The sequence below is a fragment of the Triticum dicoccoides genome, chromosome 1A (assembly GCF_002162155.2).
Source record: "Triticum dicoccoides isolate Atlit2015 ecotype Zavitan chromosome 1A, WEW_v2.0, whole genome shotgun sequence".
NCBI classification, from domain to species: Eukaryota; Viridiplantae; Streptophyta; class Magnoliopsida; order Poales; family Poaceae; genus Triticum; species Triticum dicoccoides.
Window position 1 is genome coordinate 500,846,245 of NC_041380.1, and position 26,274 is coordinate 500,872,518.

At 44.6% G+C, this 26,274-nt stretch overlaps 1 protein-coding gene across 1 annotated transcript; it reads left to right on the forward strand.

The window, feature by feature from the left end:
* Positions 1-24,690: 24,690 nt before the first annotated feature.
* LOC119308652 lies at positions 24,691-25,215 on the forward strand. Its single transcript, XM_037584813.1, has one exon. The coding sequence runs from the start codon at positions 24,761-24,763 to the stop codon at positions 24,953-24,955; it is 195 nt and encodes a 64-aa protein (XP_037440710.1). The 5' UTR covers positions 24,691-24,760; the 3' UTR covers positions 24,956-25,215.
* Positions 25,216-26,274: the final 1,059 nt, after the last annotated feature.

The window sequence follows — 26,274 nt, forward strand, 5'->3', positions numbered from 1 at the left end:
ACGCCAAAAGATGTAGAGTTAATAATGATAGTACCACTTTCTTGTGGCACTGCCGCTTAGGTCATATTGGCGTAAGATGCATGAAGAAACTCCATATCGATGGATGTTTGGAGTCACTTGATTTTGAATCGCTTGACACATGCGAGCCATGCCTCATGGGCAGGATGACTAAGACCCCGTTTTCAGGTACAATGAAACGGGCAAGTGACTTGTTGAAAATCATACATGCAGATGTGTGTGATCCAATGAGAATTGGAGCGTGCGGTGGATATCGCTATTTTCTCATCTTCATTGACGATTTGAGTAGATATAGGTATATTTACTTAATGAAGCACAATTCTGAAACGTTTGAAAAGTTCAAGCGATTTTAGAGTGAAGTTAAGAATCATCATAACAATAAGATCATGTTCCTACGATCTGATCAAAAGGGGATTTTCTGAGTTATGAGTTTGGCAATCACTTAATACATTGTGGAATTGTTTCACAGTTGAAGCCACCTGGAACACCACAAGGTAATGGTGTGTGCGGACATCGTAATCAAACCCTATGAGATATGGTGCGATCTATGATGTCTCTTACCTATCTACCATTTTCATTTTGAGGTTATGCGTTAGAGACAGCTGCATTCAGTTTAGATAGGACACCATCAAAGTCCGTTGAGACGACGTCATATGAACATTGGTTTGGCAAGAAACCAAAGTTGTTGTTTCTTAATGTTTGGGGATGCGATGCTTAGGGCTTCAGCTGGAGAAGCTCGAACCCAAAGCGGACAAACACATCTTCATAGGATACCCAAAGGTGACAGTAGGGTATACATTCTATCTCATATCCGAGGACAAATTGTTTGTCACTAAGAACGGGCCCTTTCTCGAGAAGGAGTTTCTCTCGAAAGAATTGAGTGGGAGGAAGATAGAACTTGATGAGGTTGTCGAACCTTTACTTCAACCAGAGAGTGATGCAACACAGAAAGATGTTTTCTGTGGAGCCTACGTCTGTTGAAGAGGAAGTTAATGATAGTGATCATGAAGCTTCGGATCAAGTTGCTATCGAACCTCATAGGTCGACAAGGATATGTACTACTCCTAAGTGGTACGGTAATCCTGTCTTAGATATCATGTTGTTAGACAACAATGAACCTACGAGCTATGGAGAAGCGATGGTGGGCCCGTATTCCGACAAATGGTTAGAAGCCATGAAATCCGAGATAGGATCCATATATCAAAACAAAGTATGGACTTTGGTGGACTTGCCCGATGATCGGCAAGCCACTGAGATAAAATGGGTCTTTAAGAAGAAGACGGACGTGGGCGGTAATGTTACCATCTATGAAGCTCGACTTGTGGGAAAGAGTCTTTTCACAAGTTCAAGGAGTTGACTACGATGAGAACTTCTCACCCGTAGCGATGCTTAAGTCCGTCGAAATCATGTTAGCATTAGCTGTATTTTTCGATTATGAAATCTTACAGATGGATGTCAAAACAAGTTTTCTTACCAGTTTTCGTAAGAAAAGTTGTATGTGATACAATAAAAGGTTTTGACGATCCTAAGGATGCTAAAAGGTATGCTGGCTCCAGCAATCCTTCTATGGACTAGAGCAAGCATCTCGGAGTCAAAATATATGCTTTGATAGAGTGATCAAAGCTTTTAGGTTTATACAATATTTGCTAGAAACTTGTATTTACAAGAAAGTGAGTGGGAGCACTACAACATTTCTGATAAGTATATGTGGATGACATATTGTTGATCCAAAATAATGTAGAATTTCTGGAAAGCATAAACGGTTGTTTGAAGAGTGATTTTCAAAGGAAGACCTGGATAAAACTGCTTACATATTGGGCATCAAGATCTATAGAGATAGATCAAGATGCCTGATGATACTTTCAAAGAACGCACACCTTGACATGTTTCTGAAGGAGTTCAAAATAGATCAGTCAAAGAAGGGGTTCTTACCTGAGTTGTAAGGTGTGAAGTTGAGTAAGACTCAAAGCTTGACCACGGCATAAGAAAGAGAAAGGACGAAGGTCGTCCCCTATGCCTTTGTCATAGGCTCTATACGGTATGCCATGCTGAAGTACTGCACCTCATGTGTGCCTTGCCACATGTCTGGCAAGAGGGTACAAAGGTGATCTAGGAGTAGATCACCAGATAGCGGTCAAAATTATCCTTAGAGGAATAAGGAAATGTTTCTCGTTTATGGAGGTGATAAAGAGTTCGACGTAAAGAGTTACGTTGATGCAAGCTTAACACCTATCCGGATAGCTCTGAGTAGAGATACCGGATACGTATAATGGAGCAACAATTTGGAATAGCTCCAAGTGGAACGTGGCAGCAGCATCTACGATATAAAGTTTTGCGAAATACATAGGGATCTGAATATGGCAAGACCCGTTGACTACAACCTCTCTCACAAGCATAACATGATCAAACCCAGAACTCTTTGAGTGTTTATCACATAGTGATGTGAACTAGATCATTGAGTCTAGTAGACTCTTGGATGTTGGTCACATGGCGATGTGACCTGTGAGTGTTAATCACATGGTGATGTGAACTATATTATTGACTCTAGTGCAAGTGGGAGACTGTCAGAAATATGCCCTAGAGGCAATAATAAATTGGTTATTATTATATATTTCATTGTTCATGATAATCGTTTATTATCCATGCTAGAATTGTATTGATAGGAAACTCAGATACATGTGTGGATACATAGACAACACCATGTACCTAGTAAGCCTCTAGTTGACTAGCTCGTTGGTCAATAGATGGTTACGGTTTCCTGACCATGGACATTGGATGTCGTTGATAACGGGATCACATCATTAGGAGAATGATGTGATGGACAAGACCCAATCCTAAGCCTAGCACAAAGATCGTGTAGTTCGTATGCTAAAGCTTTTCTAATGTCAAGTATCATTTCCTTAGACCATGAGATTGTGTAACTCCCGGATACCATAGGAGTGCTTTGGGTGTGCCAAACGTCACAACGTAACTGGGTGGCTATAAAGGTTCACTACAGGTATCTCCAAAAGTGTCTGTTGGGTTGGCACGAATCGAGACTGGGATTTGTCACTCCGTGTAAACGGAGAGGTATCTCTGGGCCCACTCGGTAGGACATCATCATAATGTGCACAATGTGATCAAGGAGTTGATCATGGAATGATGTGTTACAGAACGAGTAAAGAGACTTGCCGGTAACGAGATTGAACAAGGTATCGGGATACCGACGATCGAATCTCGGGCAAGTATCGTACCGCTAGACAAAGGGAATTGAATACGGGATTGATTGAATCCTTGACATCGTGGTTCATACGATGAGATCATCGTGGAATATGTGGGAGCCAACATGGGTATCTAGATCCCGCTGTTGGTTATTGGCCGGAGAGTTGTCTCGGTCATGTCTGCATGGTTCCCGAACCCGTAGGGTCTACACACTTAAGGTTCGATGACGCTAGGGTTATAGGGAATAGATATACGTGGTTACCGAATGTTGTTCAGAGTCCTGGATAAGATCCCGGACGTCACGAGGAGTTCCGGAATGGTCCGGAGGTAAAGATTTATATATGGGAAGTCCTGTTTTGGTCGCCAGAAAAGTTTCGGGTTTTATCGGTAATGTACCGGGACCACCAGGTCCCGGTGGTCCACCAAGTGGGGCCACCAGCCCTGGAGGGCTGCATGGGCCAAGTGTGGGAGGGGACCAGCCCCAGGTGGGCTGGTGCGCCCCCCCACAAGGGCCCAAGGCGCCTAGGGTTTGGGAGGGGGCGCCGACACCTAGCTTGGGGGGCAAGTTTCCCCTCCCCCCCCCCTTGGCCGCCACCCTAGATGGGTTTGGGGCTGCCGCACCCCTTGGGGTGGAAACCCTAAAGGGGGCGCACCCCCTACCTCTCCCCTATATATACTTGAGGACTTTGGGGCTGCCAACACTGGAGTTTTGACCTCTCCATGGCGCAGCCCTGCCTCTCTCCCTACTCCTCTCCCGCGGTGCTTGGCGAAGCCCTGCTGGAGTACCACGCTCCTCCACCACCACCACGCCGTCGTGCTGCTGCTGGATGGAGTCTTCCCCAACCTCTCCTTCTCCCCTTGCTGGATCAAGGCGTAGGAGACGTCACCAGGTTGTACGTGTGTTGAACACGGAGGTGCCGTCCGTTCGGCACTAGGATCATCGGTGATTTGGATCACGACGAGTACGACTCCATCAACCCCGTTCACTTGTACGCTTCCGCTTAGCAATCTACAAGGGTATGTAGATGCACTCTCCTTCCCTTCGTTGCTAGATTACTCCATAGATTGATCTTGTTGATGCGTATAAAATTTTGAATTTCTGCTACGTTCCCCAACACTAACCACTACACCTGCCTCCACGGCCAACCGCACCTCCCCGGTAAGCTCGACGTGCTTCCAACCTAGCATCCACGGCCCCCACTGGACGGAGGATGCAACCCCCAACATCGCCATTCGTCTCCCATCAGAAGGATGCAACCAAACACGACGCCATTCGTCTCCTCGAGAATGCAACGCCTGCCGACCATTCCTCTCCCGACGAAGGATGCAACAACCGCAGCGAGGCCATTCCTCTCCCTCCAGCCACCACTATCTCGTCCTCCCACCCGAAGCAGCGTCAAGCTTACCGAACCACCATCAATAGAATGTAACACTGAGCAAGGATGCCATTCATCTCCCACAACTTCTCCCGTGCAGAGAACAACAAGCGCACTCGCCACCCCGGAACAGACTGCGGCCACCCAACTACACCGCCAACTGCCGCCGAGCGCGAACCGCAACCGCATCATGGCGCGAAACGCAGCTAGCAGTTGCGGACGACCGGCGAACTAACGAGCACATTGGCCTTCCCCACACGGGCTCAACACGGCTGCGCTAGATTTGCGCCAACTCGCTGCACACCTCTCTCCACCTCGCGCTTCGGTGGCCACGCCAGATCCATGCCGCCCTGCTGCAGTCCTCCCTCCACCTCGCGCGCCGGCGGCCGCGCCAGATCCGCGCCACCCCGCTGCACTCCCCCTCCATCTCGTGGGCCGGCGTTCGCGCCAGATCTGCGCTGCGCGCGCCAAGGCATAGCAAGGACGCGCCCTCCCTACGCGCACGCCGACGACTGCGTCGCCCGCCAGCCAGGAACCCGATGGCGCCTCGTCGAGATCCACATCCCCGTGGCCGAGCCGTCCCCGCGCAGCTCGTGCACCTCACGAGACGGAGAAGACCCCGCTGCCACCAACGCCGCACGGGTTTTGCCCGGTGACGCACTCCGGCGGCGGCAAGGGAGGTAAGAAGGGGTGGGTAGGTGGCCAGCAGCGGCGATATAGGGTTCTCCCGGGCCGCTGCGGGGAGCGACACGGGAGTCTAAAGGTGCGCATCCATGTCTGTTAGAGGCTTAGAGCTTGTCACCCAAACAAGGATTGTTGACATGCAGCTGGAACCCGGAATTTTTTTGAGACAATCAAGCGAAGCTTTTATTAGACCGTCACAATGTTTACAGGGATGAAAGTAAGATCACCGGGGTGGCCTAACCAGACATGGCGACCAAACCCCAGTCCCAAAGCATGCTTCGCTAGATTGTGAGCCTCGACATTCGAGCTCCTAAACTCATGAACAAAAGTGCAAGAATTAAAGCTACTAGAGTACTCTATGATCTCATGTATAATGGTCCCATAGACCGGGTTACTCTTGCTTGACATCGTTCACCACTTCCATGCAATCCTTCGCCACATGAATCGCTTGTAACTGGAGATCCTCTGCTAGTGCCATCGATTCCCTGACTCCCATTGCTTCCAGTGTCGTAGGGTCAGAGATGCCCTTGAACACGACAGTGGACGCACCGAGAAAGATACCTTCCCTGCTTCTGCACACGCTGCTACCGCACCAACACTTGAACTCTCCATGCAGGCTGCATCAACATTAATTTTAGATGTGCCCAACGACGGCTGTAACCAATGAGTTGGTCGCGCCGTTCTGGCCTGCACAACAGTATTGGACACGTTCTTGATCACTTGAAGATCGCTCAAGAACGAGTTAATGAATGTGTATGTTGCATGCGGACTCTGGAATATATCCTCATATATAGCTTTCCTTCTAGCTGCCCACACTGCCCACAAGGTAACCGTCATACGTACAAAACGTTCATGCGAGAGAGTATTCTTCAGAGCAAAAATCCATTCCCTTGCATCCTCACCATCATGCTGGCTCATCTGTTCAACAAGAGAATCGTCAGATAGTGCCCACACGCTGCTTGCCATCGCGCACTCAAGCAAAGCATGTCTCCATGAATCTCTGGCACCGCAAAACACACATGTAGAAGTAGTCGACATGTTTCTATGGTGGAGTAGTTCCGCTGTTGGGATAGAGCTATGTGCAAAACGCCATAAAAACAGCTTCACCTTCGATGGCACATCCGTCTTCCATAACTTAGTCCAGTCGCTACCCGTGTTGCCCGATGCTGATGCGTTATCACCACTTCCATGCTCTCCCTCTAGCCTTGCTTGTACACTCAGTCTATAGGCAGATTTTATAGAAAAATTACCCTTCTTCTCACCACTCCATGCCCAGAAATCTTCCATGTTGCGTGTGCATAGAGGTATAGATAATTTTCCTTCTGCATAAATAGGCAAAAAGACAGTCCGAACCAGTTGTTCATTCCAAGCGGCCTCCTGGGCATTGATATAATCCGCCACTAGGCGCGGCGGATTCTGTATTAACGGCGACACCGGTCTCATCATTCCTGATCTTGGAATCTAGTTTTGTGTCCAGACTTCAGTAGTTTGCCCATTGCTAATTCGCCGGACTATACCCAGATTTAGCATATCCCTCCCGTCCAAGATAGCTCGCCAGATTTGCGAGGGCCGACTTCCAAGCTCTGCCTCTAGAATGGATGTCTCGGGGAAATATGAGGCCTTCAAAATTCGTGCACTCAGCGTTGTTGGTTCTGTCAATACTCTCCATGCCTGCCTTGCGAGCAAAGCTAGGTTAAAAATCTCCATAACCCTGAAGCCAAGTCCCCCGAGGTGCTTCGGTCGTGTCATAGTATCCCATGCCACCCAAGCTGGTTTTCATTTTCCGGCCTTACTCCCCCACCAAAATTGGCGAATAATGGAGGATATGTTCTCACGTCCCCTTGGAATTCTGAAACAGGCCATAGAGTAAACTGGCAGTGCTTGTGCCACTGCCTTAATTAGAACCTCCTTTCTTCCTGCCGACAGAAGCTTCTCCATCCATCCCTTAACCTTCTCCCACACCCGGTCTCTCAGGTACCTGAAAGTATCCATCTTTGACTGGCCGACATCGGTTGGCATACCCAAGTAGCGCTCATTTAGCGACTCATTCTGAACATTCAGAGTTGACTTAATGCTCTCTCTCAGCTGTTGTGGACATCCCTTACTAAAAAATATTGACGATTTATCATGATTGATTTTCTGCCCTGAAGCCTTACAATAAACATCCAATAGGTTTGAAACCGCTACAGCCCCTTCATTACTCGACTTGAACAACAACAGGCTATCATCCGCGAATAGGAGGTGGTTTACGGCCGGAGCTGAAGTTGCCACCTTGATCCCACCCAACACAGATGACTGAGAACTGGTTTTAAGTAGGCACGAAAGGCCCTCTATTGCTATCAAGAAGAGATAGGGGGATATCGGATCTCCCTGTCGAATACCTCGTGATGGTGTAAAAGACTCAAGTTTCTCTCCATTAAATAAAACTGGGAATGAGACTGAACTGATCATACTCATGATAATGTCCACCCACTGCTGAGCAAAACCAAGCTTGATCATCAATGCTTTGAGATACGCCCATTCCACTCTGTCATATGCTTTCATCATGTCCAATTTCAGAGCACAATGGCTATTTGACCTAGACCTGCTCTTCTTCATAAAATGTAAGCACTCGTAAGCACAAATAATATTGTCAGTTATAAGCCGGCCTGGAACAAAAGCGGACTGCTCCTTTGATATGATGTCAGGCAAGATAATTTTCAACCTATTTGCAACAACCTTAGAGGCAATTTTGTAAATGACATTGCATAAACTGATAGGCCGGAATTGGGTAAGGAAGAGTGGGGTTCATCACCTTGGGAATAAGCACAAGTACTGTATCATTAACACACGCCGCACTTTCCTCCCCTCTGATTATACGAAAGACTGCTTCCGTCACTTCGTCACCACATATATCCCAGTGCCTCTGATAAAACTGAGCTGGGAAACCATCCGGTCCCGGTGATTCTGTAGGGGCCATCTGGAAGAGTGCCTTCTTCACCTCATATTTTGTATATGGAGCCGTTAGCATCTCATTCATCTGTGGTGTTAATTTCCTGGGAACATGTTGGAGCACACGGTCCATGTCTGTCACCCCCTCCGTTGTCTACAAGTTTCTGTAAAAAGCGGTGACCATCTCCCTTAATTCCGCGGGGTCCTGCACCTGAACTCCCAACGAGTTTGCCAAGGCTTTAATCATGTTCTTTTTTCTTCTCATGCTTGCATGCAAGTGGAAGAACCTGGTGTTTTTGTCTCCTGATGCCAGCCATTCAATCCTCGATCTTTGGAGCCACATTAACTCCTCTCGGTGGTAGAGCTCTACCAGCTTATCATTAAGCTTGATCTCCAAGTGTGACGGTCCTGTTCTACCCGGTTCGCTTCGGAGCCGTTCAAGTTCGGCCATCAACCACTTGATCTCCTTCCTAACGCTGCCAAATGTATCTCTATTCCATTTGCGGAGGTTGGATGCAACCTTCTTAAGTTTGTCCTGTAAATCTACAAGACTCAGCGCAGGTGCAGCTCCTCCCCAACACTGTTGAATTGTTTCCTTCCATGAATCATGAGTCTCCCACATCACCTCATATCGGAATGGTGGTTTTGGGGTCGGATGCACCTGCTCCTCGGTCATACAGATGAGAATCGAGGCATGGTCTGATGAAGCGGCTGTGAGGTGCTTAACTGATGCTGCGGGAAACCTCGAAATCCAATCAACCGATGCCAATGCCCGGTCGAGACGAACCCGAGTGAAACTCCCTCCCGTGACCTTTTTCTCGAACGTCCAAAAATTTCCTTGATAGCCCAAATCCTCCAACATGCAGACATCAACCGCCTCGCGGAACCCCTGTATTTGGGCATTACTACGTTCTCCAATACCTTCTTGTTCTTCCGGACGTAGCACCTCATTGAAATCCCCGAAGCATACCCAAGGGAGCTCACTCAAACTTGCAATGCCTTTCATTGTGTCCCAAGTCTGATGGCGTATGTGTGTTTTTGCTTCTCCATAAAAACAAGTAGCTCTCCAAGAATCAGTCCCCGGCTCATCAATTTTACAATCTACGTGATACACAGAGTACCCCAAAATCTCGATTTATTGGATTATTCCAAAAAATTCCAAGGCCCCCACTACAGCCCTGACTGCTTACAGCAAAAGCGTTATCAAAGCCAAACAAACTTGCTAGATTTTCCACCCTAACTCTATCAATTTGAGTTTCAACAATACAAAGAAGGGTGGGGGCAAATTTCAGCACTAGCTCGCGGATTTCCCGAACTGTCGTGGCTTTGCCTGCGCCGTGGCAGTTCCAGCTAAGGATACTCATTGTGCCCGGCGGTACTCCGCCTGGGAGTCCACCAATGATGCATTTGATGTGTTGTCGATCCTCTAGCTGTTGCCCGTTCCCTGGTTGAACTTCTCTAGTGTTTGATCAAATTTGGTCCGCTTCGGGTCTTGTTTTGGCGGCGGACTCAACGGTACCTGCGGCGGAGGCAGAGCCAGCACTCCGCCCCTCCCTCCACCACCCGTGTTGGTCACAGGAGAACTGGTCATTGTAGATGGATCCGCCTGGGTTCGCTTCCTGTTTCCTTCCGCCTCCTCCATGTCAGCATCATGACCACCGCTACCCCCAGAATACTGCCCAGTCTTTGTTGGAGCCTTGCGTGCAGTTGGCTTGGTTTTGCTCTTCGCCTCGCCCGGACCCGGTCCTGCATCTCTGAACCACGTAGCCTTCAGGTTCTTGAATACCAGCGCTGCAGGAGGGTGGACGCCATCCCCATGTTCCTTAAACTGATGACCTAGCCTTCCACAAACTGCACACCAGTTGGGCAACCTCTCATATTTGACCCTAAAAATCAGTCGCTTCTCACCGATCTTAAGCGATACGGCGTTTCTCAGTGGCTTGGTGACATCCACCTTTACACGGACCCTAAAGAAGTTTCCTTAAAAATCATGGGAAGCTGTCTCGGCATAGACTAACTCGCCCAACTTCGCCGCCAAGGAAGGTATCTGTGAGACATAGCCATCTGGAAAATCATGTATTTGTGCCCATATCTCCAGCAGGTCCAGTTTGATAGATGATGGCTTAGTGAAACCATCATACTCTGCCAAGATCATCGCATCACCTCGAAAGTTCCATGGACCTTCCAGCATCACTCTTTCCCGGTCTCCAAGGCACAAGAATTGCAGAGTGTAGATATTGTCCTCAAGGGGACGTATATTGAGCCTTTGCGCCAGATCCCATGCTGATCTCATGTTCTTGTAAAACCAAAACTGACTATAGGTTTTTTCCGTGTGAACCCTAGCAATCGCCATCCACCTCGTAGCTTCTGGCTGTAGAGTTTTTTGATCTACCACCACATCATCTAGGTCCTCCTCCGAGAGACCCAACTCCCTCATCATTGCCTCCAGATCCTCTTGGTCTCCCGATTCAGAAGCTTTTGCCGCCATCTTTATTCCCTCGCCCGAAGAAACTTTCTCGCCGGGCCTTGACCTAACCCTAGACCCCCCGCTGGACTGCCTTCCCCCGCCAAGATCGGGTAGCGATGCATAGATCGCCCCGTAATCGACCCGAGCAGGAAGAGGCGACACAGGACGGGATCAGGGAAGAAGATCTCAACAGCGGCAGAAGCGCCGCCGAGAGGACGAGAACCCTAGCGAGAGGGAAAGATTGTACAGCGCAAACCCACTGGGCAGGCGGACTGTACTGGGCAGGCCCACTAGGCGAACTTAAAATTTGCCCTGGACGGCACTGGGCCGGCCCACCAGGTAAACTTAAAAATACCAAAACTATTGAGACGTTGTCAGGAATCGTTCTTTCAACCTAGCGTTGCTGACCTTGTCAAGATAGCCACTCTACCTCCTAGCTGTTGTTAATAAAAGAGAAGCGCGAAAATATTTAACAACAAACAGTACCATCATCATCGAGATTTGAAAACATTTCTGAAAATTTTAGATACATTTTCTTGCAAATTGTCAACAATTTTGAAATCTGAACATTTTTTGGAATTATGTGGAATACACAAACACATTTTGAAAACGTGAACCATTTTTTTAATACCCTACGATTTTTAAGGTGCTAACACTTTATAAAAGGAATAATTTCGGAAGCTGAACAAAATATGAAACTGCGAACAATTTTGTGAAAACTTGTTCCCATTTAAAAAGTTAGAAAGTGTTCGCACGTTAAAATGCTATTCAGGTTTCAGAATTTGTTCACATTTTTACAAAGAAATGTTTATGTTTCAAAAAAATCTCGTCTTGGAAAATTCTTCGCACTTATTTGTTTAGGTTTCAAAATTATTCATGTTTTCAAAATTTTGTTTGCTTTTTTAAAAGTGTCCGCACTTCAAAAAATGTTCGGGGATTTAAAAAATGGTTTGTGTTTTCAAAATTTCTTTGCGTTTATTTTTTTGCTTTTAAGAACACTTGGATTTCAAACTTGTTGACCATTTCCAATAAAATGTTCCGAAATTAAATGTTTCACATCTCGACCCCGCAGTGTCTTGTTAAATATGTTCGCGCTTCCAATTTACAAGAAATGTTATTCGCAAGGGTGGTTGGCTGAATGAGCTAGGAAGCAGCAGGTCCCAAGTACGAATCCTTGTTAGTGATTTTTTTTCACTTGGGTATTTTTAAGTCCCTTACCTGCCACGTCGACAATCCCGTTGAAAACACGCTTATAAGGTTTAAAATAGACCGGGATCTTATAGTTCGGTGTGCTGATTTCAGGGATTCAAAATTCAGGGTTTGATTTAGCTTTCGTCTATAAACTTAAGGTTTATTTTAAACCTTTTCCTGCTAGGTTGGGGGGCGCGACTTTCGATGAAAATCGCGTCGACTTCGGTCATGGCGGACGATGGTGGTGTCTATAACGTCGTTCCCTTCTCGATGCATCATCGTTGCAGGTCGTGGCACCCCACTCGTGATGTTCAGGGGAAACCCCTAGATCTGGATCTACCGGGTCAGACGATGACGGTACTTTTGATGTCGTTGTCCCTTCTGAGGGCATCGTTTTGGAGTAAGTGCTGGTTTAAAATAGACCGGGATCTTATAGTTCGGTGTGCTGATTTCAGGGATTCAAAATTCAGGGTTTGATTTAGCTTTCGTCTATAAACTTAAGGTTTATTTTAAACCTTTTCCTGCTAGGTTGGGGGGCGCGACTTTCAATGAAAATCGCGTCGACTTCGGTCATGGCGGACGATGGTGGTGTCTATGACATCGTTCCCTTCTCGATGCATCATCGTTGCAGGTCGTGGCACCCCACTCGTGATGTTCAGGGGAAACCCCTAGATCTGGATCTACCGGGTCAGACAATGACGGTACTTTTGATGTCGTTGTCCCTTCTGAGGGCATCGTTTTGGAGTAAGTGCTGGTTGGCCGGGCAAGCGGAAGAGCGGTGTCTCATCCACTGCAAGGCCGATGGCATGGCGCTGCGGAGGTTCAGCGACAGATACGTGCAACTGTTGGGTAACGTAGTAATTTCAAAAAATTTCCTATGCACACGCAAGATCATGATGATGCATACCAACGAGAGGGGAGAGTGTTGTCTACGTACCCTCGTAGACCGACATCGGAAGCGTTATAACAACGCGGTTGATGTAGTCGTACGTCTTCACGGCCCGACCGATCAAGCACCGAAACTACGGCACCTCCGAGTTCTAGCACACGTTCAGCTCGATGACGATCCCCGAACTCCGATCCAGCAAAGTGTCGGGAAAGAGTTCCGTCAGCACGACGGCGTGGTGACGATCTTGATGTTCTACCGTCGCAGGGCTTCGCCTAAGCACCGCTATAATATTATCGAGGATTATGGTGGAGGTGGGCACCGCACACGGCTAAGAAAACGATCACAAGGATCAACTTGTGTGTCTAGAGGTGCCCCCTGCCCTCGTATATAAAGGAGCAAGGGAGGAGGAGGCCGGCCCTAGGAGGGGGCGCCAAGTGTGGAGTCCTACTAGGACTCCCTAGTCCTAGTAGGATTCCACCTCCCATATGGAAAACGAAAAGAGGAAGGGAAAAGGAGAAGGAAGGAAGGGGGCGCCCCCTTCCCTAGTCTAATTCGGACCATACCAATGGGAGGGGTGCGGCCACCCTTGAGGCCCTTTTCCTTCTTTCCTGTATGGCCCAATAAGGCCCAATACGTATTCCCGTAACTCTTCGGTACTCCGAAAAATACCCGAATCACTTGGAACCTTTCCGATGTCCGAATATAGTCGTCCAATATATCGATCTTTACGTCTCGACCATTTCGAGACTCCTCGTCATGTCCCCGATCTCATCCGGGACTCCGAACTCCTTCGGTACATCAAAACTCATAAACTCATAATATAACTGTCATCGAAACCTTAAGCGTGTGGACCCTACGGGTTCGAGAACATTGTAGACATGACCGAGACACATCTCCAGTCAATTACTAATAGCGGAACCTGGATGCTCATATTGGCTCCCACATATTCTACAAAGATCTTTATCGGTCAGACCGCATAACAACATATGTTGTTCCCTTTGTCATCGGTATGTTACTTGCCCGAGATTCGATCGTTGGTATCTTAATACCTAGTTCAATCTCGTTACCAGCAAGTCTCTTTACTCGTTCCGTAATACATCATCTCACAACTAACTCATTAGTTGCAATGCTTGCAAGGCTTATGTGATGTGCATTACCAAGAGGGCCCAGAGATACCTCTCCGACAATCGGAGTGACAAATCCTAATCTCGAAATACGCCAACCCAACATGTACCTTTGGAGACACCTGTAGAGCTCCTTTATAATCACCCAGTTACGTTGTGACGTTTGATAGCACACAAAGTGTTCCTCCGGCAAACGGGAGTTGCATAATCTCATAGTCATAGGAACATGGATAAGTCATGAAGAAAGCAATAGCAACATACTAAACGATCAGGTGCTAAGCTAATGGAATGTGTCATGTCAATCACATCATTCTTCTAATGATGTGATCCCGTTAATCTAATAACAACTCTTTTGTTCATGGTTAGGAAACATAACCATCTTCGATTAACGAGCTAGTCAAGTAGAGGCATACTAGTGACACTCTATTTGTCTATGTATTCACACATGTATTATGTTTCCGGTTAATACAATTCTAGCATGAATAATAAACATTTATCATGATATAAGGAAATAAATAATAACTTTATTATTACCTCTAGGGCATATTTCCTTCAGTCTCCCACTTGCACTAGAGTCAATAATCTAGTTCACATCGCCATGTGATTCAACACTAATAGTTCACATCACCATGTGATTAACACCCATAGTTCACATCGTCATGTGACCTATACCCAAAGGGTTTACTAGAGTCAATAATCTAGTTCACATCGTTTATGTGATTAACACCCAAAGAGTACTAAGGTGTGATCATGTTTTGCTTGTAAGATAATATTAGTCAACGGGTCTGTCACATACAGATTCGTAAGTATTTTGCGAATTCTATCTCTACAATGCTCTGCACGGAGCTACTCTAGCTAATTGCTCCCACTTTCAAATGTATCTAGATCGAGACTTAGAGTCATCCAGATCTGTGTCAAAACTTGCATCGACGTAAATTTTTACGACGAACCTTTTGTCACCTCCATAATTGAGAAATATTTCCTTATTCCACTAAGGATAATTTTGACCGATGTCCAGTAATCTACTCTTAGATCACTATTGTACTCCCTTGCTTAACACAGTGTAGGGTATACAATAGATCTGGTACACAGCATGGCATACTTTATAGAACCTATGGCTGAGGCATAGGGAATGACTTTCATTCTCTTTCTATCTTCTGCCGTGGTCGGGCTTTGAGTCTTACTCAATTTCACACCTTGTAACACAGCCAAGAACTCTTTCTTTGACTGTTCCATTTTTGAACTACTTCAAAATATTGTCAAGGTATGTACTCATTAAAAAAACTTATCAAGCGTCTTGATCTATCTCTATAGATCTTGATGCTTAATATGTAAGCAGCTTCACCGAGGTCTTTCTTTGTAAAACTTCTTTCAAAACACTCCTTTATGCTTTGCAGAATAATTCTACATTATTTCCGATCAACAATATGCCATTCACATATACTTATCAGAAATGTTGTAGTGCTCCCACTCACTCTCTTGTAAATACAGGCTTCCCGCAAGTCTGTATAAAACTATATGCTTTGATCATACTATCAAAGCATTTATTCCAACTCCGAGAGGCTTGCACCAGTCCATAAATGGATCGCTGGAGCTTGCACACTTTGTTAGCTCCTTTTGGATCGACAAAACCTTACGACTGCATCATATACAACTCTTCTTTCAGAAATCCATTCAGGAATGCAGTTTTGACATCCATTTGCCGGATTTCATAAAATGCGGCAATTGCTAACATGATTCGGACAAACTTAAGCATAGATACGAGTGAGAAACTCTCATCATAGTCAACATCTTGAACTTGTCGAAAACCTTTTTGCGACAATTCTAGCTTTGTAGATAGTAACACTACTATCAGCGTCCGTCTTCCTCTTGAAGATCCATTTAATCTCAATGGCTCGCCGATCATTGGGAAAGTCAATCAAAGTCCATACTTTGTTCTCATACATGGATCTCATCTCAGATTTCATGGCCTCAAGCCATTTCGCGGAATCTGGGCTCATCATCACTTCCTCATAATTCGTAGGCTCGTCATGGTCAAGTAACATGACCTCTAGAACTGGATTACCGTACCACTCTGGTGCGGATCTCACTCTGGTTTACCTACGAGGTTCGGTAGTAACTTGATCTGAAGTTACATGATCATCATCATTTGCTTCCTCACTAATCGGTCTAGTAGTCACAGGAACAGATTTCTGTGATGAACTACTTTCCAATAAGGGAGCAGGTACAGTTACCTCATCAAGTTCTACTTTCCTCCCACTCACTTCTTTCGAGAGAAACTCCTTCTCTAGAAAGGATCCATTCTCAGCAACGAATATCTTGCCTTCGGATCTGTGATAGAAGGTGTACCCAACAATTTCTTTTGGGTATCCTATGAAGACGCACTTCTCCGATTTGGGTTTGAGCTTATCAGGTTGAAACATTTTCACATAAGCATTGCAACCTCAAACTTTAAGAAACGACAACTTTGGTTTCTTGCCAAACCACAGTTCAGATCGTGTCGTCTCAACGGACTTAGATGGTGACTTAGATGGTGCCCTTTTAAACGTGAATGCAGCTGTCTTTAATGCATAACCCCAAAACGATATTGGTAGATCGGTAAGAGACATCATAGATCGCACCATATCTAATAAAGTACGGTTATGACGTTCGGACACACCATTATGCTGTGGTGTTCCAGATGGCGTGAGTAGTGAAACTATTTCACATTGTTTTTAACTGAAGGCCAAACTCGTAATTCAAATATTTTACTTCTGCGATCATATCGTAGAAACTTTCAATTTTGTTACGATGATTCTCCACTTCACTCTGAAATTCTTTGTACTTTTCAAATGTTTCAGACTTGTGTTTCATCAAGTAGATATACTCATATCTTCTCAAATCATCTGTGAAGATCAGAAAATAATGATACCTGCCACGAGCCTCAATATTCATCGGACCACATACATCAGTATGTATGATTTCCAACAAATCTGTTGCTCGCTCCATTGTACTGGAGGGCGGAGTCTTTAGTCATCTTGCCCACAAGGCATGGTTCTCAAGCATCAAGTGATTCATAATCAAGTGATTCCAAAATTCCATCAGCATGGAGTTTCTTCATGCGCTTTACACCAATATGACTTAAAACGGCAGTGCCACAAATAAGTTGGACTATCATTATTAACTTTGCATCCTTTTGGCTTCAATATTATGAATATGTGTATCACTACGATCGAGATCCAACAAACTATTTTCGTTGGTGTGTATGACCATAGAAGGTTTTATTCATGTAAACAGAACAACAATTGTTCTCTAACTTAAATGAATAGTCGTATTACAATAAACATGATCAAATCATATACATGCTCAACGCAAACACCAAATAACACTTATTTAGTTTCAACACTAATCCTGAAAGTAAAGGGAGTGTGCGATGATGATCATATCAATCTTGGAACCAATTCCAACACACATCATCACTTCACCCTTAACTAGTCTCTGTTTATTCTGCAACTCCCGTTTCGAGTTACTAATCAGCAACTGAACTAGTATCAAATACTGAGGGGTTGCTATAAACACTAGTAAAATACACATCAATAACATGTATATCAAATATACTTATGTTCACTTTGCCATCCTTCTTATCCGCCAATCACTTGGGGTAGTTCCGCTTCCAGTGACCAGTCCCTTTGTAGTAGAAGCACTTAGTCTCAGGCTTAGGACCAGACTTGGGCTTCTTCACTTGAGTAGCAACTTGCTTGCTGTTCTTCTTGAAGTTCCCCTTTTTTCCTTTGCCCTTTTCTTGAAACTAGTGATCTTGTCAACCATCAACACTTGATGCTCTTTCTTGATTTCTACCTTCATCGATTTCATCATCATGAAAAGCTCGGGAGTCGTTTTCGTCATCCCTTGCATACTATAGTTCATCACGAAGTTCAACTAACTTGGTGATGGTGACTAGAGAATTCTGTCAATCACTATCTTATCTGGAAGATTAACTCCCACTTGATTCAAGTGATTGTAGTACCTAGACAATCTGAGCACATGCTCACTAGTTGAGCGATTCTCCTCCATCTTTTAGCTATAGAACTTGTTGGAGACTTCATATCTCTCAACGCGGGTATTGGCTTGAAATATTAACTTCAACTCCTCGAACATCTCATATGGTCCATGACGTTCAAAACGTCTTTGAAGTCCCGATTCTAAGCCGTTAAGCATGGTGCACTAAACTATCAAGTAGTCATCATATTGAGCTAGCCAAACGTTCATAACGTCTGCATCTGCTCCTGCAATAGGTCTGTCACCTAGCGGTGCATCAAGGACATAATTCTTCTATGCAGCAATGAGGATAATCCTCAAGTTACGGACCCAGTCCGTGTAATTGCTACCATCATCTTTCAACTTAGTTTTCTCTAGGAACATATCAAAATAAACACAGGGAAGCAACAATGCAAGCTATTGATCTACAACATAATTTGCAAAATACTATCAGGACTAAGTTCATGATAAATTGAAGTTCAATTTAATTATATTACTTAAGAACTCCCACTTAGACAGACATCCCTCTAATCCTCTAAGTGATCACGTGATCCAAATCAACTAAACCATGTCCGATCACCACATGAGATGGAGTAGTTTCAATGGCGAACATCACTATGTTGATCATATCTACTATATGATTCACGCTCGACCTTTCGGTCTCCGTGTTCCGAGGCCATATCTGTATATGCTTGGCTCGTCAAGTATAACCTGAGTATTCCGCGTGTGCAACTGTTTTGCACCCGTTATATTTGAACATAGAGCCTATCACACCCGATCATCACGTGGTGTCTCAGCACGAAGAACTTTCGCAACAGTGCATACTCAGGGAGAACACTTCTTGATAATTATTGAGAGATCATCTTAAAATGCTACCGTCAAACTAAGCAAAATAAGATGTATAAAAGATAAACATCATATGCAATCAAAATATGTGACATGATATGGCCATCATCATCTTGCGCCTTTGATCTCCATCTCCAAAATATTGTCATGATCTCTATCGTTACCGGCATGACACCATGATCTCCATCATCTTGATCTATATCAATGTGTCGTCACGTGGTCGTCTCGCCAACAATTGCTCTTGCAACTATTGCTATCGCATAGCGATAAAGTAAAGCAATTATTGGGCACTTGCATCTTATGCAATAGAGAGACAACCATAAGGCTTTTGCCAGTTGCCGATAACTTCAACAAAACATGATTATCTCATACAACAACTTATATATCATCACGTCTTGACCATATCACATCACAACATGCCCTGCAAAAACAAGTTAGACGTCATCTACTTTGTTGTTGCAAGTTTTACGTGGCTACTACTGGGCTTAGTAAGAACCGTACTTACCTACGCATCAAAACCACAACGATAGTTTGTCAAGTTGGTGCTGTTTTAACCTTCGCAAGGACTGGGCGTAGCCACACTCGGTTCAACTAAAGTTGGAGAAACTGACACCCGCCAGCCACCTGTGTGCAAAGCACGTCAGTAGAACCAATCTTGCGTAAGCGTACGCGTAATGTCGGTCCGGGCCGCTTCATCCAACAATACCGCTGAACCAAAGTATGACATGCTGGTAAGCAGTATGACTTATATCGCCCACAACTCACTTGTGTTCTACTCGTGCACAACATCAACGCATAAAACCTAGGCTCGGATGCCACTGTTGGGTAACGTAGTAATTTCAAAAAAATTCCTACGCACACGCAAGATCATGGTGATGCATAGCAACGAGAGGGGAGAGTGTTGTCTACGTACCCTCGTAGACCGACAGCGGAAGCGTTATAACAACGCGGTTGATGTAGTCGTACGTCTTCACGGCCCGACCGATCAAGCACCGAAACTACGGCACCTCCGAGTTCTAGCACACGTTCAGCTCGATGACGATCCCCGGACTCCGATCCAGCAAAGAGTCGGGGAAGAGTTCCGTCAGCACGACGGCATGGTGACGATCTTGATGTTCTACCGTCGCAGGGCTTCGCCTAAGCACCGCTACAATATTATCAAGGATTATGGTGGAGGGGGGCACCGCACACGGCTTAGAAAACGATCATGAGGATCAACTTGTGTGTCTAGAGGTGCCCCCCTGCCCCCGTATATAAAGGAGCAAGGGAGGAGGAGGCCGGCCCTAGGAGGGGGCGCGCCAAGTGTGGAGTCCTACTAGGACTCCCTAGTCCTAGTAGGATTCCACCTCCCATATGGAATAGAAAAAGAGGAAGGGAAAAGGAGAAGGAAGGAAGGGGGCGCCCCCCTTCCCTAGTCTAATTCGGACCATACCAAGGGGAGGGGTGCGGCCACCCTTGAGGCCCTTTTTCTTCTTTCCCGTATTGCCCAATCAGGCCCAATACGTATTCCTGTAACTCTCCGGTACTCCAAAAAAATACCCGAATCACTCGGAACCTTTCCGATGTCCGAATATAGTCATCCAATATATCGATCTTTATGTCTCGACCATTTCGAGACTCCTCGTCATGTCCCCGATCTCATCTGGGACTCCGAACTCCTTCGGTACATCAAAACTCATAAACTCATAATATAACTGTCATCGAAACCTTAAGCGTGCGGACCCTACGGGTTCGAGAACAATGTAGACATGACCGAAACACGTCTCAAACAAGTGAAAAGACGTGTCGAACTCCTACACATCACAGTGCTAGTAGTACCTGTGACCTATCCTGCCTGCACAGCCTAGTTGCGCTGCTGATTGTCTGATTAATCGCCTAGCTAATTATTCTGACACTGCAAAAGGTCTACCGCTGGACAGAGCACAACACGAATCTTAACATGGCTGAACGGACAGGATAAGGGGGAGTCGGGACTCCCGGGTGCTCCCACACCTTTTCGCTGAACAAAATGCTACGGTAGATGGGTATGGTGTGTGCGTGCGACAAGGTGTTGTTTTTCTTGTGATGGTTGTAGCAGGATGGTCTCTCTGTTTTTACATGGAGAACCTGTTTGATCCACTGCACTGTTACTTGGCTTGTGTGGGAAAGGAGGTTTAATCTCTAATGCGATATACAAACCTTGGGTGTGCATGACATCATGGTGTGTTTGAGTAGCTCATCTTTCAATTATCTAATCCCTCATGTTGTTGCAACTTGGAAGAGGCAAAAATTGCAAATGTGACGTGAAAATTTCCAATCACCTAATCTCTCGCATTCTTTTTTTATTAACTAATCTCTTACATTCTTGGAAGAGATAAAATGCAGATATAGAGTAAAAAGCTCCAACCTAGGGTTACCTTTTTGTTTTTGAAAATAAACCTGGGGCTCCAAGCTAGGTCTGCAAGCTATTATGATGTAAAAGGCTTCAGTTAATGAATCAACATGGGTTTTCCAAGCAAGCTCGGTGCTCACGAGTATGCCAATGTTTCTCCTATCGTTTTTTGAGGTCCCAGTTGGTGTTAGGAAGAGACTGGACTTCTATCGATCGCGTTTCTTTTGGCAGGGTGATGAGCTTAAAAGAAAATATCGGCTTGCTAAATGGGACATCATCTTTAGACCGAAAGACCAAGGGGGTCTAGGTATTGAGAATCTAGAAGTTAAGAATAAATGCCTTCTTAGCAAGTGGTTGTGGAAGCTCTCATTAGAGAATGATGCTATGTGGGCTCAAATCCTTCGCGGCAAGTATCTCCAGACAAAAACTTTGTCCCAGGTTACTGTCAGGCCGACCGATTCGCCTTTCTGGAAAGCCTTGATGAAAGTCAAACAGTCGTTGTTTAATAGGACGAAGTTTGTTATTGGAAACGGCACGAGTACACGTTTCTGGGAGGATACTTGGCTTGGCGAGACACCCTTGGCCATCCAATATCCGTCTTTATACCGTATTGCTCAACGACGTGAGGTGTTCGTTGCATCGGTCTTTCAATCTATCCCCCTTAATATTCAGTTCCGACGAACGCTAGCGGGCAATCGTTGGGAAGAATGGCTCCATCTAGTTAGGAGACTGATGGAAGTCCAGCTTTCACAACAACCCGATGAATTACGCTGGAAACTAACTAAGTCTGGAGTATTTACGGTTAAATCAAAGTATATTGATGTTATTAATTCAAACTCCATTCCTACGTCCAAGCATGTTTGGGATGTCAAAGTTCCTTTGAAAATAAAAGTGTTTATGTGGTTTGTCCATAAACAAGTTATTTTAACTAAGGACAACCTCATAAAGCGTAATTGGACAGGACCTACTAGGTGTAGTTTCTGTGATCGGGATGAGACTATCAAACATCTCTTTTTTGATTGCCCGTTAGCCAAGGTACTTTGGCAGACGGTCCACATTGCTTTTAGTATCAATCCACCGAATTCTGTTCATGCATTATTTGGGACATGGCTTAATGGGATTGAGCCTAACTTAGCGAGACATATTCGGGTTGGAGTTTGTGCTTTGCTGTGGACTATCTGGACTTGCAGAAATGATTTGGTTTTTAACAGAATATCATGTATACATTTTTTGCAGGTCATATTCCGAACTACGGCACTGATCCGTTTGTGGTCGCTACTCACCCAGACGGAGGCCAGGGAGCATTTGGTTACTGGGTCTTTCCGCTGGGAGATGGTAGCTCGGGATATTTTCAACCGGTTTGGATGGCGGTCATGTAATAGGATAGGCATTTAGATTTCCTATCTATTTTTTTAGCCAGCCGGTTGTGGCGTCTTTTCTCGGCTAGTTGGTGTTTCTAGCCCCTATTGGCTCTGTGTGAGCTGTCTGTGCTTTTTTATTATTTGTGTAGACCTTTGGAACCATGTTGACACTACTTTATTTGGTTAATAAGATGGCCGTATGCATCTTTCTGATGCAGAGGCCGGGGAATCACCCCTTTTCCAAAAAAAATGGGTCGGTTCAAGTACTAAATAAAATCTGCATGATTCCAATCAAAGAAGATGATATTTGTTACTCCCTCTGTTCCAAAATAGGTGTTGTGGTTTTAGTTCACTTATTTTAAAACGGAGGGAGTAATTTATAGTACCTCTCTTTGGATAATATGAAGCTCAACTTTAATATGGATTAGGGTACCGAAAAAGATAAAGTATTGCCATCTATAAGCTGTAAATAGAGAATGGTTGTATAAAAGAATGATTGTGTACATACCTAGGACGCAAGGTTCTGTGTTCCTTTAAAAAGATGTAAACAAGGGGGAAAAGTAGAAAATTTCAAAACCATTATATGGCTGCAGTATGCATCACTCTGATGCAGAGGCCGGTGGTATTTCTCCTTTTCTATTTCTTTTAAAATTAGTTTTTCCATTTCTCTCAGGACAAGTATAGAACCTGATCTTTTCAAAGGTCCATCTTAATTAATACCTCCACATTTCTTTGAAAATTTTGAAGTATTGATATAGTGATTGTGTATGACAACTCTTGTTAGCTGACTGCAACCTTATACTACTTTTCACCAAAAAGGGAAAAATCATATATGAATTTGCTGCTTGAACCAAGAAGCCTGTAAGGGTTCTTTTTTTCCCTGCCTTGATGCTAAAATGGAATACCTGTCAAAAGGAATACATTCACATTTTAATAATGTAGGGATAAAACGGGATATCAGCCGAGCAGGTCGGCAAATGCATATTCTCAAGGGAAAGAAAAAGGATACACTTTTGGCACCTGAAAATTCTGGAATTTTGGTCACACTAATATCCACTAGTAAGCGTTCTTCACGTGTAGACTGTGGCTTGTGTCCACTATCCACTGTAACGGATCATATGGAATTGGCTTCTTTTTCTAGAGCTTATTGGATAATACATTATCCCTTTTTTTTGCGGGGGATGGACACAGTATTGGTACGATAGTAGGCGATATTTCGACTGAACTGGTAAAAAGTGAAAAGCAGCTAGCACGTTCAGTGCGCAAAGATATTAAGAAATGTTCTCGGGTCCCCCAAAAGGGAATTTTTCTCGTTTTCTCCTGTCCACATTGACAAAATTATTGATACACTTAATATAATTTCTTGTTCCAAGTGTATCATAATATTTCATCGTGCACCTATGGTATAGTTTGAAACAAGAAAAAAGAACTGGCGAAACATCATGTAATACTATGGAACAAGACAATTTTTATCAAAAAACCAAAAAACATAGTACGAATCTCAAACCAACGACAAACGGTGGATACATAAACGGTATATCCGATGCATGGTAGAAAAATCCCTCTCGCAACTTATCCACGAGTGAAGCAGCTGGTTAGGGGCCTAGCGTAAACCTTTTTATTAGTGAATAGCAACTTGGTAACAGAAGAAACTCCATGAAGGAGATAAATAGGCAACTCCATGTAAACCTCTATTTTCCTTTCATAAACCTCCAAAATTCACCCCTATTTCTTCCGCAAAAGATTAGGGCTTCAACTGAAATGCTAGCTGACCTTGTGTAGTTCATTATCGTCTTCTGGCCTCTGAGTGGTAAAATGAGAGGTGTGCTCTCAAGTTCCATAGAAATATCCGGAGAAGGCAAGCTGTGTTTTGGCCTCTTGAGTGTTGAAATGAGAGGTGTGCTCTGAAATCCCATCAAAGTGTCTTCATAAGCAACGCTGTATTTTGCTCTCTATATCACTATACCGTGGACGACCAAAATTGGTTAGCACAGATAACCAAGAATATATGCAGTATGCGTGCACCTTTCAGGTGGCAGAAAAGCCAAGGTGCAAGTATCTGAATCTTTATCCACTTTATTCCTGAAGATAGAACCGAATATAATGATACACAAACAATAAGATGCACACACGTATAGCCAACTGATGCAGGCAACATTCATTCTCCTATAAATACCTTCGTGCACCCTCATCCTTCCTCAAGTGAGCACTTGGCTTCGGCAACGGCACACAATACACATCAAAAAAGAAGCAGATAGGAGGAGCAAGAAGAAGATCGAAGGCGATGGAGTACGAGTACCACTACAACAGCAGCGGCAGCGGCAGCTTCGCCAAGGAGAAGCGGCCTCCGGCGAAGAGGGGGCAGGTCAAGCTCCAGATAGCGAGGGCGCTGAGCAACCTCGTGTCTCCCGGCGGCGCCGTTGATGGCTCGAAGCAAGCAAATCGTAACAGCTTCAGAAGGGAAACAAGCTACAACTGAACAAGAAACTTAGTACTCCCGCCGGACGGAGGGAGTAATATATGGTGCGTGTGACAAAGTGGGGTAGTTACTAGTTGTTTTCCTTTTGAGGATTTTAGCAGATGGTCTCTCAGTTTAATATGTACTGACCATCTGTTTGATCCACTATATTGTAACTTTGCTTGAGTGGGAACGAAAGGAAGTCCCATGTGATAGATGTACAAACTTTGGGCATATACATGCATCAGGGTGTGCTTGTGGAGTACTTAATCTTTCAATTATCTCTCTTAGTTTGTTGGAAGAATTAAAGTGCAAGTATCAAATGAGAAGCTCCATTTAGGGCTTTTCTAAATAATGGTGTTTCTTTGTAAAGTTTTGGTATTCTAAAAAAGTATCCCTCTTCCAAGCAGGCACATGGTTTCTCGATAGAAAGAATCGATCACTTAGTGATTTACATGTCCCTCGATTCAAAAATTCATCAGTATGATTCAAGAAAAAGGGTGATAATTCTTAAAATTTTTTTAAAAAAGTGATAATTCTTAATTTAAAAGACATCTTGTTAAATAATGCCAGCCCCCTTTAAATCCTTCTTTCAGATAAAAGAAAATGATAAACCCCTAACATCTTACAAGTTGACCATCGATTGGGTCATTCCTTGGCATTCGACTGTTTATCTCTTGAAATGCTCATATTTATGCAGCTTTGGATGCCATCAGCGAAGAGGAAGGACATCACCTTACTGGGGACGGTGGCGACGACTATCAATGCTCTTCACTTGTCTCTTATGATGGTGGCGGCGACTTGAGATCAAGAGCTATGACGTGAGATCATCTATTTTTATATGGGCGTGTTGACACAAGTTTTTGGCATGCCAGAAAACGTAATTAAGATGACCTTAAACAAAATAGTGTCCAATATGAAAAATCTCCGTATGGTCAAAATAAACAACCTCGATGTTTGGGGATGAAGATGTACTCGAAGTGCTAAAATTTGGCATTGGGAGTACTGTTTGACTAATTACGCCTCCAAGAAGTTCTCAGATGAAAAAAGTGTTCTACATGGAATGTCTTCATCTCGTCGAGGTGATTGATTTTGATGTTTGAATTATCTCAATCCGAGATCTTATGCAAAAGTTAGAGCCAATGCAGTGTGGCCCGATCGTGAGTAAAAAGAGGCCCGCGGCACCAAACACCCATATAACCAATATCTCATGGGTAGGGCAAGTTATCACCTAGTTTGCACGAGCGATTCAGCCCTCAAGATGGCCTCGAATCGAATAGCGTTCAACATGAAAGTTGCCCGGCTCATTGAAACAGATAAATATTCTTTTGGGTGCATCT